Here is a 12,879-nt window from a genome sequence, read left to right as displayed (position 1 = left end):
TTCCGCACGACGACGTCGTCCATCGTACGCCCAGACCTATGCGCCGCGAAGTGATTCGCGGGTTCTCTCCGCTGGCCTGGGCATCCCCCTCAACTACGGGTGCTTTTCCCACGGCGTGGCCACGACAGGGAAAATGACGACCCCTCCTCGTCCTGCGACGCTCCACCGTATTCAGCCTTGACTGAAAATTGTTAAGCGTATCCCCCATGCGGTACAACTGCTCTAAGATATCAACGTTGCTGATGAGAACTGGAGGTGTTCCTTCCATATCTGGAGCTCTCGGGGGATCTGCCATGTTTATGGGCACGTAGGGTTCATGGCGAGTGTAGCCTCCCTCGCCTTCTCCTTCAGATCTGCTATCACTTCCATCATAAGAATTTCCATCATGATTGTAAGACATTTTTTCCTCCCAAGATTACGATCTTAATCCTTCCCCTCCTTCTAGCACCAATTTGTTGATGGAGGAATCTGGTAACAATAAAGATTGAGGTTTCTCGCCGGAATCAAGATCTATGAAGGTGGTTCTTCGCCAGAAAATCAAGCGGTGTGTGGTGGTTTGTAGTTGTTTTAGGCTGAGATTGATCAGAGTAAGTGGTGGCTCCCTTATCAGCTCCCAATTTCTTACCCCTCTCAATGTGCCTACGTACCCTTTATATTGGGATCAAGCCTGACGTAGTTCTTGGGGAACAAGAAATCTAATGGGTTTAGACTTCTTATTCCTAGGCCCGGTAGAAACCCATCCAGAATCCATCTTCCGCTAGCTTTAGGAATGTCCAACTATGAGGCCCAACCGCGAAGGCCCAAGGCTCATCCGTAATCGTAGGACTTCACGAATAGTGCATCTCCCTGCGCAAGGATAACACTCCGCTACAGCTATCTCCCTTGATTTACGGACGCAGGTATAACCACGGTTCACCCCAAATGCTGGACGCATCTCTTTCCCCCGAATGAGGATAACCCACCAGATAGCAGGACAGGTGATCCCAAGCTCTTGGGTGCAAAGTGCAGGATGACTCAAAAGTTCTCCAACAAGGACACCCGTTGAATACAAGAACAGAGTTCCTAAAGCACACACCAATGTTAACCCCACATCCCCAACGAGGACACCCGTTGAATACATGAGGAGACCTTCAATCATCAGGCATACCCCTGGAGGCCTTCAAGCTTTTGACGGACATCCCCCTCCTTGACCGTCTCAAGGAGGGAATTCTTCAAAGAATACATGCAATAAATACGTTAGTAGAATAATCATTCATTACTCCTTTCCATGCGTGCCTTGTCCTGAGCTCTATTCATGAGAATGCACTGACCACACATAGGACGCGTCCTAGAACAAATAGGCGCGTCTTGTCTTTCATGAAGACCCATCCTTCCCCAACAAGCACCTCTCGGAATATTCCACAGAGATAGGACGTGTCCTCAACCTTTAGGCGCGTGCTCCAATCTTCATTAGCAAAGGACTACATTTACTAAATATTTCCACCATGGTGGACGCGTCCACCATGCTTGAGCGCGTTCTACCCTAACCATGTGCTTCCAAGTTTTCCTATCATAAGACCATACTTCATAACACACCCCCTCAAAGTTCGACGCGCCCTGAGTGCCTTGACGCGTCCTCATCTTCTACAATACAATGCCGAGTTTGACCGTAAGTAGTCTGCGTTTGACCCGAGTTATCCTAATACCAAAATTTGGGCATAACAAGTACAGAATCTTTAAGCCTGGTATAGAGAGGTGTATTTTGCTTAGTTTGGTTATGACAAGATTTGTTCATCTTTATGTGTTCTAATGATCAGTTCTAGTTTCTTATCTGTATTGCCTTTTAAAAAAAAATTGTCCAATCTATGTTTATATGTATGCAGTTCTCTGTAACTCTAAACTGTAATCTTCATGATTTTGAGTTTTCTCTGGAATGCACAGTTGCTATTTCCTATAATCTGTTCGTTTTTGAAGGATTTTGTTGAATACAATTGTTCAATTATATTAACTATAGGTCGGGAAAAAAATACAGTAGGTTACACTCGGTAACATTTTTAATTATTTTTTGGGCTTTTAAAATACATCAAAAAGTCAATTATACCTTGTTCTGGTCACAGGTGACTCGTCAATTTTTTGGCTGTAAAGAATAAGAAACAGAATGAATTTTTTTGTGAATTTAACTTTGAAGGGAAGAATATTATTTTGAAAAAAGGGAAGAGGGAGCCTGAATTTGATACAACTAGAATTTGCAAAGATAACTAGTTTTCTGAGGAGAGTCTACCTCCGTTTTAAGATCGACGATTCTACCTTATTATCAAGTTTGTCCCGAATCTTTTTGAGTTTGATTATATTTTGTTTAAAATATTTGTGTATTTTGTTATTGGCTTCGTTGGAAAGAATTTATATAATTTGTTGGGAGATCTGAATTTCTTGCATTGAAACTGAGACGGTAATGAATATCACAAAAGCTTACTTTATTATTTATAGTTTGGGGACCATTTGTTACTCCAATTTTAGTTGATGTATGAAAAATCTGAATATTGGGTTATATATGACATTTATGTGAATGTCAATTGTGATATTGTTATTAGTGAAAAACTATTATAATACTTTTATTTCAAAAAAATTTACTTTATCAAATGATAAGCAATTTGAAAACAAGACGACTATTTATTTAGTTCATTTATTTGTTTTTCAATCAGTTTATATCATTCGTTCAGACTTCGGGGGTTTATTCCGACTGTCTTCCAGTATTTTAATAAATACATTATGTATTGTTTATCAAAAAAGAATTTGCAAAGATAATGATAGCAAGAATGGTTCTTTTATTTTTAAATCGATATGACGAGCTCTATCTTAGTTTTGTTTAAATGGAAGAGAGAAATAAATAACTACGAATATTTATAGGAAAAAAGATACAAATTTCTTCCATCTGCAGACCATACTAACAGAAAATACATTCCCTTTTATTTTATTTGCCTATAATCCGAAACATAGAATTTAATTGTTACACAGTGTGGTTACATGCAAGCTTAATCTGTTGCCAGACGCATTTCAGTTCAAATACATTTGCCAGTTTCAATCTCTTAAATATATGCCCAGACAATATTTCTAGACATGACAGTGACACAATTTGTTACCGGTGTAAGAAAAATTGCAAAATACACTAGTATCTAAAAGTGCATAAAAGACACTTATATCCTCATCTTAATTGTCGATTCCTAATCTCACATGTATAAATTAGATAAAAGACAATAACAACATGGTTTGCTCAACACTCTCCCGCCTAGCTTTGCACCAATCATCATTCTACACTCAATATGTATCAGGATCCTCTTTAGTTAAAAAATGTTTATAGTATATAAATGTCCCCACCATCAACAAAATTGAAGCAGTACGTGGGAAATGTTCATCACTTCCTCTTCTAATCAGCGTGCTTACGGAAGAGTACAACGTTGTTGATGAAGCGCCTCTCACCACGGTAGCTAATGTGAACACGAAAAGTGCAATCATTAGTCAATTTTAAACCACATTACAATAAAATACTAAAAGAAAAAATGAAGAGACAACAAAGCATAGGACTTACATGACAGAAGCTGCAATAGAGAAGCATGTAAACCCAACAGTGAAGTGAATTGAAAATGTAGGCCAAAATTTGTCACGGTCCAGAAAAATTCGCTCAGAAATCAAAGTTGCCAAGCAAAAAACAGGCAAAATTATCCAACCCGAAGGTAAACACTTCCTAAAGGAAAATGAGGAAGTATCCTGCATTCATCCAGGTCAATCGATCAAAACAATTATTTCGAGAAACCAACCTCATTGTAAAGATATTTTATTTAAGATTAAGGCCTAACCATATCATTTTTTTAAAAAAAATTTGCATGAATAAATAAATAATATCCAACAGCTAGAAGCTAACCTGAAAATACTTTCTGATGAACACGGCTGAATAGATGATCCTAAATAACATATCTTAATTATAGTCAAGAAATCCAAAATCTCGAATCCTAGCTATCTTAAGTATGATATTCAACAAACGGTAGGAAGATACATAAGCCTTCTAAGGTGTTTACATTATTAAAGAGAATGTTAGTGCACATGAATACAAAAATCTCAGAAGATAATGCGCAAGATGAGCATGTACACCCATTATAAGAAACTACTAAAGCTACATACTGATGATACGTACTTCGAATTTGGGAATTACTCTCCAAGATTATTGCTCTTTTAAGTTAAATGACTTTTATTCTAGAAAAACCTTTTCATGCATAGTGATGTATAGGAATAAGAACACTAGTCGTCCAGGCTCTTTAGTTCTACAATAACATCCCAAGTCGGTGCTAGTAGCCTTGAAAAATGAATACCCCCAATTCCCTATACCATTTCGATGAAACTGCTACAAGGCCAATACAATATTATTGGACAGAACGCTGGGCACGCAAGTGAAGTCATATAGACAATATAAACATAACACATTATAATTCGCATGGTCCATTTGATGTGCAGTTACACTAGGAGAGATCAAGCGATTGAAAAACCAAGAAATAGAAAAATCGTCAGAAGCAGCATTACCTTTTTTCCTGATTTGCATAGAGATTAAGATGAAGCTATGGTTACTATTGAGTATCTAATTGGTAACCAAGACCAAATTCGATCTGTCGAATAATATCATGTATACCTTTTGTACTCTCCAAAGATCTACATAACATGAACTATCAATGGACAGGAGACAAAGGAAATATAGAATAGTGCACATAATAATACTGTAGTATATTGTACACAGTACCCACACACCAACAACAATATCACACAGAAGAAAAACTGGGTACACAAACATAGAGAATAACATGGTAACATAATGAGAAACACTTGAGCAAACGCTAGGCAGAAAGGTAAAAGGATACTCAAGGAATTTGCAAGAATTAGGCCAATTGCCCCAGCTGATCGGATTAGTAATACATTTAGCACAAGGTAGACCAACGAGAATATTAGTAATGAATCATTTGAGCGTTTGAGTTGGTTCTCTGTTGCTACTGCATGCAAGAATGCTTCCGATGTTCCTGATGCAACATCACAGCAATAGTAGATTGATTTAAACAGAATATAAAAGCAGGCCTTGGAAAAATGTTAATGTCTTCCTGCCTAACTTATTTTATCCACTGCATTCTATAGACGATCATTTCCTATCACAGATAGTAACAACTACTTACTATTTTTATTTTATCACATATTTATTTCAGAATGATCGATTACACATTTAAGATACTTTAATTTTTTGGCTTATACAGGAATAACTGAATTACACAAAATATTAAGCACAAATGTATGTGACCTTACCATTCATAGCCAGTAGAACGATGTACAAACAATAAAGCTGGAGAGCTTTAGATGCTTCTCCATCACTCCATTTCTGACCATATAACAATCTGATGAGACAGTAAGAAAAGCTCGGTCCAAATGCCATAACTATCAGACCTGTACAACATGTCATGGTGTCATGTAAACTTGTAGAAGAAAGTGCAAACAGTAGAATATTAGCCTTCATACAGATATTATTTGCTATAATCTTGAAACTTATAAAAGGATTTTATAAATCTAAATACAGAAAAAGGTGTCGGTTTCTAGAATCACTGACGACTGATCTAAAAGTACTGCTCCACATCACATGAGTCTAAATGAAGAGCTTGTGTTTCAAATACACAATGAACCAGCGCACCTCGACTTGGTAGTAAACCATACCTTCCGATGCTTGGACGATAGTAAGCCAAACGAACTTAGACAACTTCAACAGATTCTCATGCAATGTCATTGATTGAACAGATACGTTACTCCTTTAGTAAACTTTATTTTCGGCACATGAATCATGAAGTTTTGATATGATAGGAGTAATTGAAGCTTCACCTTATCTATTAAGTTTCACGAATTTCTCTCGATTACTAAGCCATACTACAGATCAAGTTAAGAACTGAAACATGCAGACTGAGAAGTCTTCACTCATATAAATGTATATGCCTAGACATTACTTCACAGGATTGACAAGAAGTCGATGATCCTTGCTGACCACACCATATCTTATCCACTCATACCTCATTAGTATAAAACCATAATAAAACCTTATAATCCATTGTATATATGTAGCTGTTCAAATCTAGGTGAAAGTACTTGTTAATTATTGTGAACAAGTGCAGGTCACCAGTCAGATTTAGAGAACAATTATAACTTAAATGGTGGCAATAGATGTTCTAAAGAGCATACATAATTTGTATTAAAAAAAATAGTATAACAAGGATAATAACCATATGAAATATGCGTAGAAATGCTTACCTATCAATAAAACGAGCTTCAGAGCATCAATAAGACATTTTCCTAATTTTGTTCTCTTCTGTGCATGTTCACCTGAAAAGGGAAAATAAAGAAGTTAGCCCTTTCAGAGGATGAGACAGTACCATATATTTCATATCACGTAGATTAAAAAATTGCATCAAATTACGAAACTATTATTGCAATAATCCTTTGGTAGGAATGTTCAGTTGTTGGATGTGCAATCTGAAACACCTTAAGTGGTCTCTGATCTTAAATCTTCATCAGGCCTCTGACATAACATTGATTATTGATAAGTGAATGAAACGAAACTGTCCATTGATATAGATGTTTTTCATGTTATTCACAACTTAAACACTTGATTATGGTCAAAGAAAGTGAAGAGATCTTACTACCATATGACCATTTCTTTGTAATCAGAAAGTAATCAGAAAATACAATGGGAGTGATCAGAGAAAATTGTATCATCTGACGTCTTACCAAATATATTGGAAACTACAGATTGGTGGATAAGTTAGTAGAAATTATTTCATCATCATGCAACTTCGCATATCAAATGCTAACAAATTATTCTGTTCAAATTTGTACTAATGCTATACTTCTCTGAAGTATTATCTTCACAAGAAGATTTCCAAAATTATCAAATTAATCAAACATCAATTTCAGCCATGTTTTTAAACTAGAAAATAAATTTGGGTCATAAGTCTCACATATTCACAACAGTCGGGACCCCAAGTTTTCAGGGTTGAGGAGTGGACCAAAACGAGCATATTTTTGAAGCAATATTCAAGCATACTATCAATATTACGGGTTGGCAGGGTTCAAACTTGACAGCTCTGATCCCGACTCTATAAAAACCTTAGGGAAATTGGAGGATGACCTAATTGGACTACTCATATCCTCCACAAACAACTTAACAGTTCCGAAAGCTTGGGATTATCACCTACAACTGAAATAACACCAGTTACACTACATAGCGCGTTGTCTACTAACCAGTGTTGTCAAAGGCATGCTTACTTGTGGCCGCAAGATCTACGTATCGAAGCTCATATTTTTTGTGAGTTTCCAATTCAAAATAAAGAGCGAATAAAAAAATTAATGCTTAAAGATGATCTGACCTTTAAGATGAAATACGCAACCCATACAACTTATTCAGAATAATTGGACGAAAATGATGAAGAACTGGAAATTTCCCAAGATCGACCTATACGTTTTCAAACCTTAGTTCAACTCCGGTTTATTAATTTCTAGTGACATATTACTATCATGATCAGGACTATGTATTGTACTATAATACTGTCAAGTATTTAAAGCAGCAACAAATTTGTTCTATCATGTATACATATTAAGTTTATTTTCACTAGTCCTTTTAGCACAAACTTGTTTAATCACGTTTAATTGCATTCTGCAAGTTGCACCTTAACATCATCTCTACATTTTGGAGGGTTTACACCTTTGACAAGGCTGCTGATGCAAAGCAAACATTGTGTTCGTTGGTACTGCAATCATTGGTTAATAGGAACAGAGATAAACCAAGGTAAGAAACTGATGAAACTATGACACTTGGACAAAAATTGTGTGAGTTGGGTACATTTGAATATCTTTCAGGTAAGGCAACCCTACGAATCAATGGTAATTTACCCATGGTTTTACATTCTTCATCATCCAGTAACAACGAACATGTAAAGGATGTCAATGAATGAGATAAAAAGAGTAGGTAACAAAGCATAACTTCACTGATGTTTAATCAAACAAAACTAGAAAGCTGAAAAGAAAGAAATAAACCTGCAGCGGACCTTGCAAATGTAGTATATGAGCTTTCTTCAAAAGGGAGAAATACCAACCTCACCACTAAGCTTCCTGAAACATGAACCCCGGTCCACTAAAATTAAATTTATAAAAGATGTGAATAGAGAATTTCAAATAGAGTGGCCATCTAATCAATTGTGAAGCATCTTTCAAATTACAATGTCCAGACCAAGTAGAAGACTTATATAAGCTTCAACTTATTGAGGTAAGAAAAGAATATGCCAACCAATACATACCTAATTTGTCTACAAGTCCATACACAGCCTGGTTATATGGAGTATCAAACCATACAAGAACCATCTTTTCTCCTTCCTGGAGTATCAATTTTCGGAAAGATTGAAAGGTAAACAACATACACATACTTGAGAGTTGCTTATCATAATTCAACATATTTCCAAATCTGTAAAATGCACCACATCATCATTTACTAACAATTTTGATAACAGGAGAATATTAGGAAATGGCAGTTACTATCATGACAGTGCTGATGGGAAAACTACACTAAAATCTTCAAATATCTACAAAGAGTTCTGATAATGTCACATTCATATTCTTTTGTCACTTTGCTTTATAAACTTAATGTAGCCAAACAGCTAAGGTATTCAATGATACAGTGCTAAAACATAATCAATGTCTAAAAATACAAGTATAATTAAAAATGAATTAATCGATGGACTACAGGAAGCATGTTGTTTATGCTACGATAAATGCTGATGACAATGCCCATAGATAAAGAAGGTTTGCTGGTAACTGAATATAGTTTCAGTTCAAAGAATCCTTAATAGTACCAGAGTATACTTTCTAGCACGTCAAAGTTACTGACATTATGTAATTTCCATAATAGCTCAATCCCAGTGTATCATGACTATCACATCCTTGTTAGTAACAAGCACCGTCGACTTTCCAGTTGGGGAAAATAGCTATAAATTAAAAGAAACTACAGTTTAAAATTGTCATCTTTTCAAAACAGCTGTAGCATTATTAGCAGCTACTACATGAAGTGGGATGAGTTTATCATATTACTAACGAATTTAAAAGAAAAATTGTTCTCTATAAAAACGAGAGAAATAAACTCAAAGGAAATCATTTCCATTAAGTGTTTCGTACAGCATATTATCAGTGATTTTCAATACTGAATAAATAATGCACGTTAAGTGGTGATTGGCGTGACTATGGAATCATTGAGCATTTATTCTTTGTAGTCCCTTGAGGTGAGAAAACACCAGAATCTTAACAGCCAACAAAAATTCTAAAATATCTGTCTTATAACAAATACTTAATTTGAATTTTTAGCTAGTTCCTGTGCTGCTTATAACCAGTAAAAGATTAACTAGTTTCTCTAGTGAAGGAATGAGAATAGAAACCACACCTCAAAGGAAAAAGATCTGAAATTCTGTATGCATGTACCAAAAGGAAGTACCCCCAATAACCCAAAAACATACAACCTCCATATGCAGTTTGAGCTAATGCAAATACAATAGCTTTTTCCTGTATGCCAGCAAAACTATGATACTGTGAGTTGTAAGAATGCTCAATTGTGTTATACCCAACTGATATTAGACAATGAGCTGATTTACTGTAAAGCTTTTTAAACAGAACTCAAACACTAATGCTGTACCATATTTGTGTCATTGACTATGAGCATGTAGGTTGTCACGCATCGCAAAAGAGTTGCTGCAGCTTCAACAATCAACCTTAGCTTGAGGAGAAGCAAATTCTGAGATAGAATATACAGCGGCTCTGCCAACAGTTCGAGCACACAAGCAAAGCCTATAACAGGGAAAGATCTGGTTTAATTTGGTCACCTTCTTATACCAGAAGTAATTATCTAGTAAAGATAATGTGTTCGTTTAGACAAAAGAATCCTAGACTTCCATACATAAAATTGAAGTAAAATATCTCATTTATACAGGGTTTCAATCTACACGCTATAACAAATTTTCAATAGACCCTTTATAACAACAAAAAACTAGTTTCTGCATTCATAAATCCCAATATACATCTGCCCAAAAAGTTATAAAACTTCAACTTTCATAAGAAATTAAATCAGGAAAATATCAACACATAGTTGTGTTCATGGAAGTTAACGAACAAAACGAACAGAAAGCCCTACAAGTACATTGCAAGTGCCTCATACCATGAATTAAGATAGCTTGTGCATAAGGATTTGAATAGCTTAAATCTTGCCACCAGAAGATTAATAAACATGCAGCAACTGAAATGACTACTCCTAGTGGAATAGTCATCCAGGCTAGTTTCAGAAGTTTGGCTGCATTTTCTCCACCAGATGTATCATCACTGTAAAACAAGATATGATTTTTTATGCAAATCATTATGATAATGTGCCAGTTGTTAAAAATAAGAACAGATTACTCAGTCCTTCACATGGAGGATCTATTTCACTAGACATGCTCTGTCATATAAGGGTATTAATACGTTATAATTTTGTAGCCTATACTTGGGTTAGTAGCATGGAAAATCAAAGTTTTCTTATTGATTCATAGTTCAAGATATAAATGGTACAAGTAGTAAAGAAACGGGCCTAAAAGGACAGTACTACAATGCGGGAATGGCGATTGGAAATGGAGTTAATTAAAGTATGAGAAAATACCATCTAAAGTCCGCCCTCATGCATGCTCTTCGAAAACCCTCCCGACTAAGGAACAAGACACAAGTTACAAATAGGTGAAATTGCACAGCATACAACTGCATTGTATAAAGGATAAGATATAAGAGACATGTTTAAAAAGCTAAAATAACTATGAAACAAAAATCAAGATTATATAATTAATATGTCATCTAAACTTTGACCTACGTGTGTCCTATGCCTAATATTCACACTAAAATATAGTTCATATGGCTCACATTTATACTTTATCATATATATAACAAATGTCAAAGATGAAACACATGATCAAGTTTATGTTTGCGTTTTACTTCAAGACAACAATAATCGTCATAAAAATACTTGAATAATCTGTTGGTTTGTAATAGGTCATGCTGGATATTAGTCAAAGAGACAGTTCTGTACAACAAAAAAATAAATCTATTTGTCATTCACCAGTTATGTTCCTTTAGTACTTACATTATAGTATATCTTGTGTCTTCTTTAATATGGAGCTATATATTAACATCATTATTCACAAACATGGCAATAATCAGCATGGATATAACTACTTTTAAGGTATAATATTCTAACTAACAAGTTACTCCATAAGGAGTCCTATACGAAAAATATTGATATAAGCTAATCATATAGTACTAAATTGGTACAGAAAGTCAGTGTCAAGGACCTCTGTTTCATTCACATATATATATGACTAGAAATAAGACCTGTCCAGACAAACGTAACCTAAATCTCAGTAACAAAAACAATAGTAATTAGAAAGAATATTACACATAAGCTTCTTGAAATTACACGAAAAGTGAAAATCAAAAAGTACATATAAGTCACACGAAAAGCACAAATCAAGGGTATTCATTCATACAGCATAATCTTGTTCAGTGAGGTGCCTGACAATCCATGTATTGAATATGAATGGAATCCCCCTAGCCAGGAACTGTGTAGCTACAACAGATCAATATAATAATCGGAGGGTTTTACGCAGAGAAAATAAATAATAAAAAATGTTATAAATAAAGGATAAATTAAAAGGATGTGTGTACCCATTAGATACTTGAAAGTGCGAGGCAAATCAGCCGTATGGTCTTCATCTTCTGGGATTACCGCAGAAGAAACTGATGAACTCTCCTTCTCAGACATCTTTATTTAACTCGGACAGAGCTACGACAACTGCTATAAGAAAAGAACAAAAGAACAAACCTATCCAACTTAATTTTGATTCAAGACTGTACAGCGAATTCAAAGGTTCTTCTGAATGCAACGAAGAAACCTAAAAATAGACGAATTAATTATCTGTGTGTATTGTTAAAGCCCTCCCTCACTCTTAGTAATTAGAAGCCGAAATGCAAGACTTGAAAAATTAGTGCTATTTTAAGCTGGGAACAAACTATCTCAACAATTCATTGGCCTCAAATTTAAAGACAGGTAATGTTCAATCTAAATGCACATTGTGTTACTGAAAGGCACGATGTATTACGGACATTTTGAGCATTAGCTTTCTTACCGTTTTTTACCGAGATTCACTAGTTGGAGAACTATAGCCAAACGATTAGCTTGAATAGTAGTACAAAAAAATGAGTAGCTAGAATGGAACTAGTAAAACAATCAACCATGATAACAAAATTAGCTAGCTATTTCATTATTTAATTCCAAAATAAGGATACTGAAGTAACTGAATTGAAAAAAATGCATCAGAATAATTATACACGCGAAAAATGCATAATAAGATTAAGAGAGTGGAATGAATAATGTACCGTTACTCAACTACACCTTGTGATTAGAAGAAAATGATCTCAGTCAAGAACCCTAGAATGGCTAGGCTTGGAAATGGTCTTTTCTTTTGCAACCCGACCCGACCCGACCCGAGGAAATCACAACTTGCCGGATGTAATGTAAGCCTCAAGTAAACTACTCTTCTTTTGTTTTTGACATTTTCTTTTAATTTCTAAAAACATATTTAAAAATGAAAATCAAATTTATATTAAAATAGTTATGAAATGGACTCAAATGTTTCGTGTTGTATTTTTTGTTATCTACAGATACAGTTTCATTGAAATTAATGGACTTTTGTGCATTGATAAATATTTTATTTTTTTATTATATTTGAAAATAATTACTCTTATAATATTTTGTGGAATTTTCTTAGT

At 35.0% G+C, this 12,879-nt stretch overlaps 1 protein-coding gene across 5 annotated transcripts; it reads right to left on the bottom strand.

The window, feature by feature from the left end:
- Positions 1-2,924: 2,924 nt before the first annotated feature.
- On the bottom strand, positions 2,925-12,654 carry LOC141720785 (uncharacterized). 5 transcript variants are annotated; one of them, XM_074523398.1, is made up of 15 exons: positions 12,503-12,654; positions 11,776-11,902; positions 11,598-11,677; positions 10,721-10,815; positions 10,247-10,407; positions 9,728-9,879; positions 9,479-9,597; positions 8,346-8,509; positions 8,086-8,160; positions 6,304-6,375; positions 5,317-5,454; positions 4,884-5,039; positions 3,899-3,951; positions 3,566-3,744; positions 2,925-3,464 (listed from the first exon to the last, which is right to left on the bottom strand). In XM_074523398.1, the coding sequence occupies exons 2-15, from the start codon at positions 11,870-11,872 to the stop codon at positions 3,404-3,406; spliced, it is 1,602 nt and encodes a 533-aa protein (XP_074379499.1). In that variant the 5' UTR covers positions 11,873-11,902; positions 12,503-12,654; the 3' UTR covers positions 2,925-3,403. The 5 variants fall into 5 exon arrangements, with proteins under 5 accessions (XP_074379499.1, XP_074379501.1, XP_074379498.1 ...); XM_074523400.1 differs by having other exon boundaries at positions 8,346-8,421; positions 9,479-9,613; positions 12,487-12,627; XM_074523397.1 differs by having other exon boundaries at positions 12,487-12,627.
- Between the last annotated feature and the right edge of the window lie 225 nt (positions 12,655-12,879).

This window comes from Apium graveolens, chromosome 4 (assembly GCF_009905375.1).
Source record: "Apium graveolens cultivar Ventura chromosome 4, ASM990537v1, whole genome shotgun sequence".
Taxonomy (NCBI): domain Eukaryota; kingdom Viridiplantae; phylum Streptophyta; class Magnoliopsida; order Apiales; family Apiaceae; genus Apium; species Apium graveolens.
This window is presented reverse-complemented; position numbering and strand designations above follow the sequence as displayed.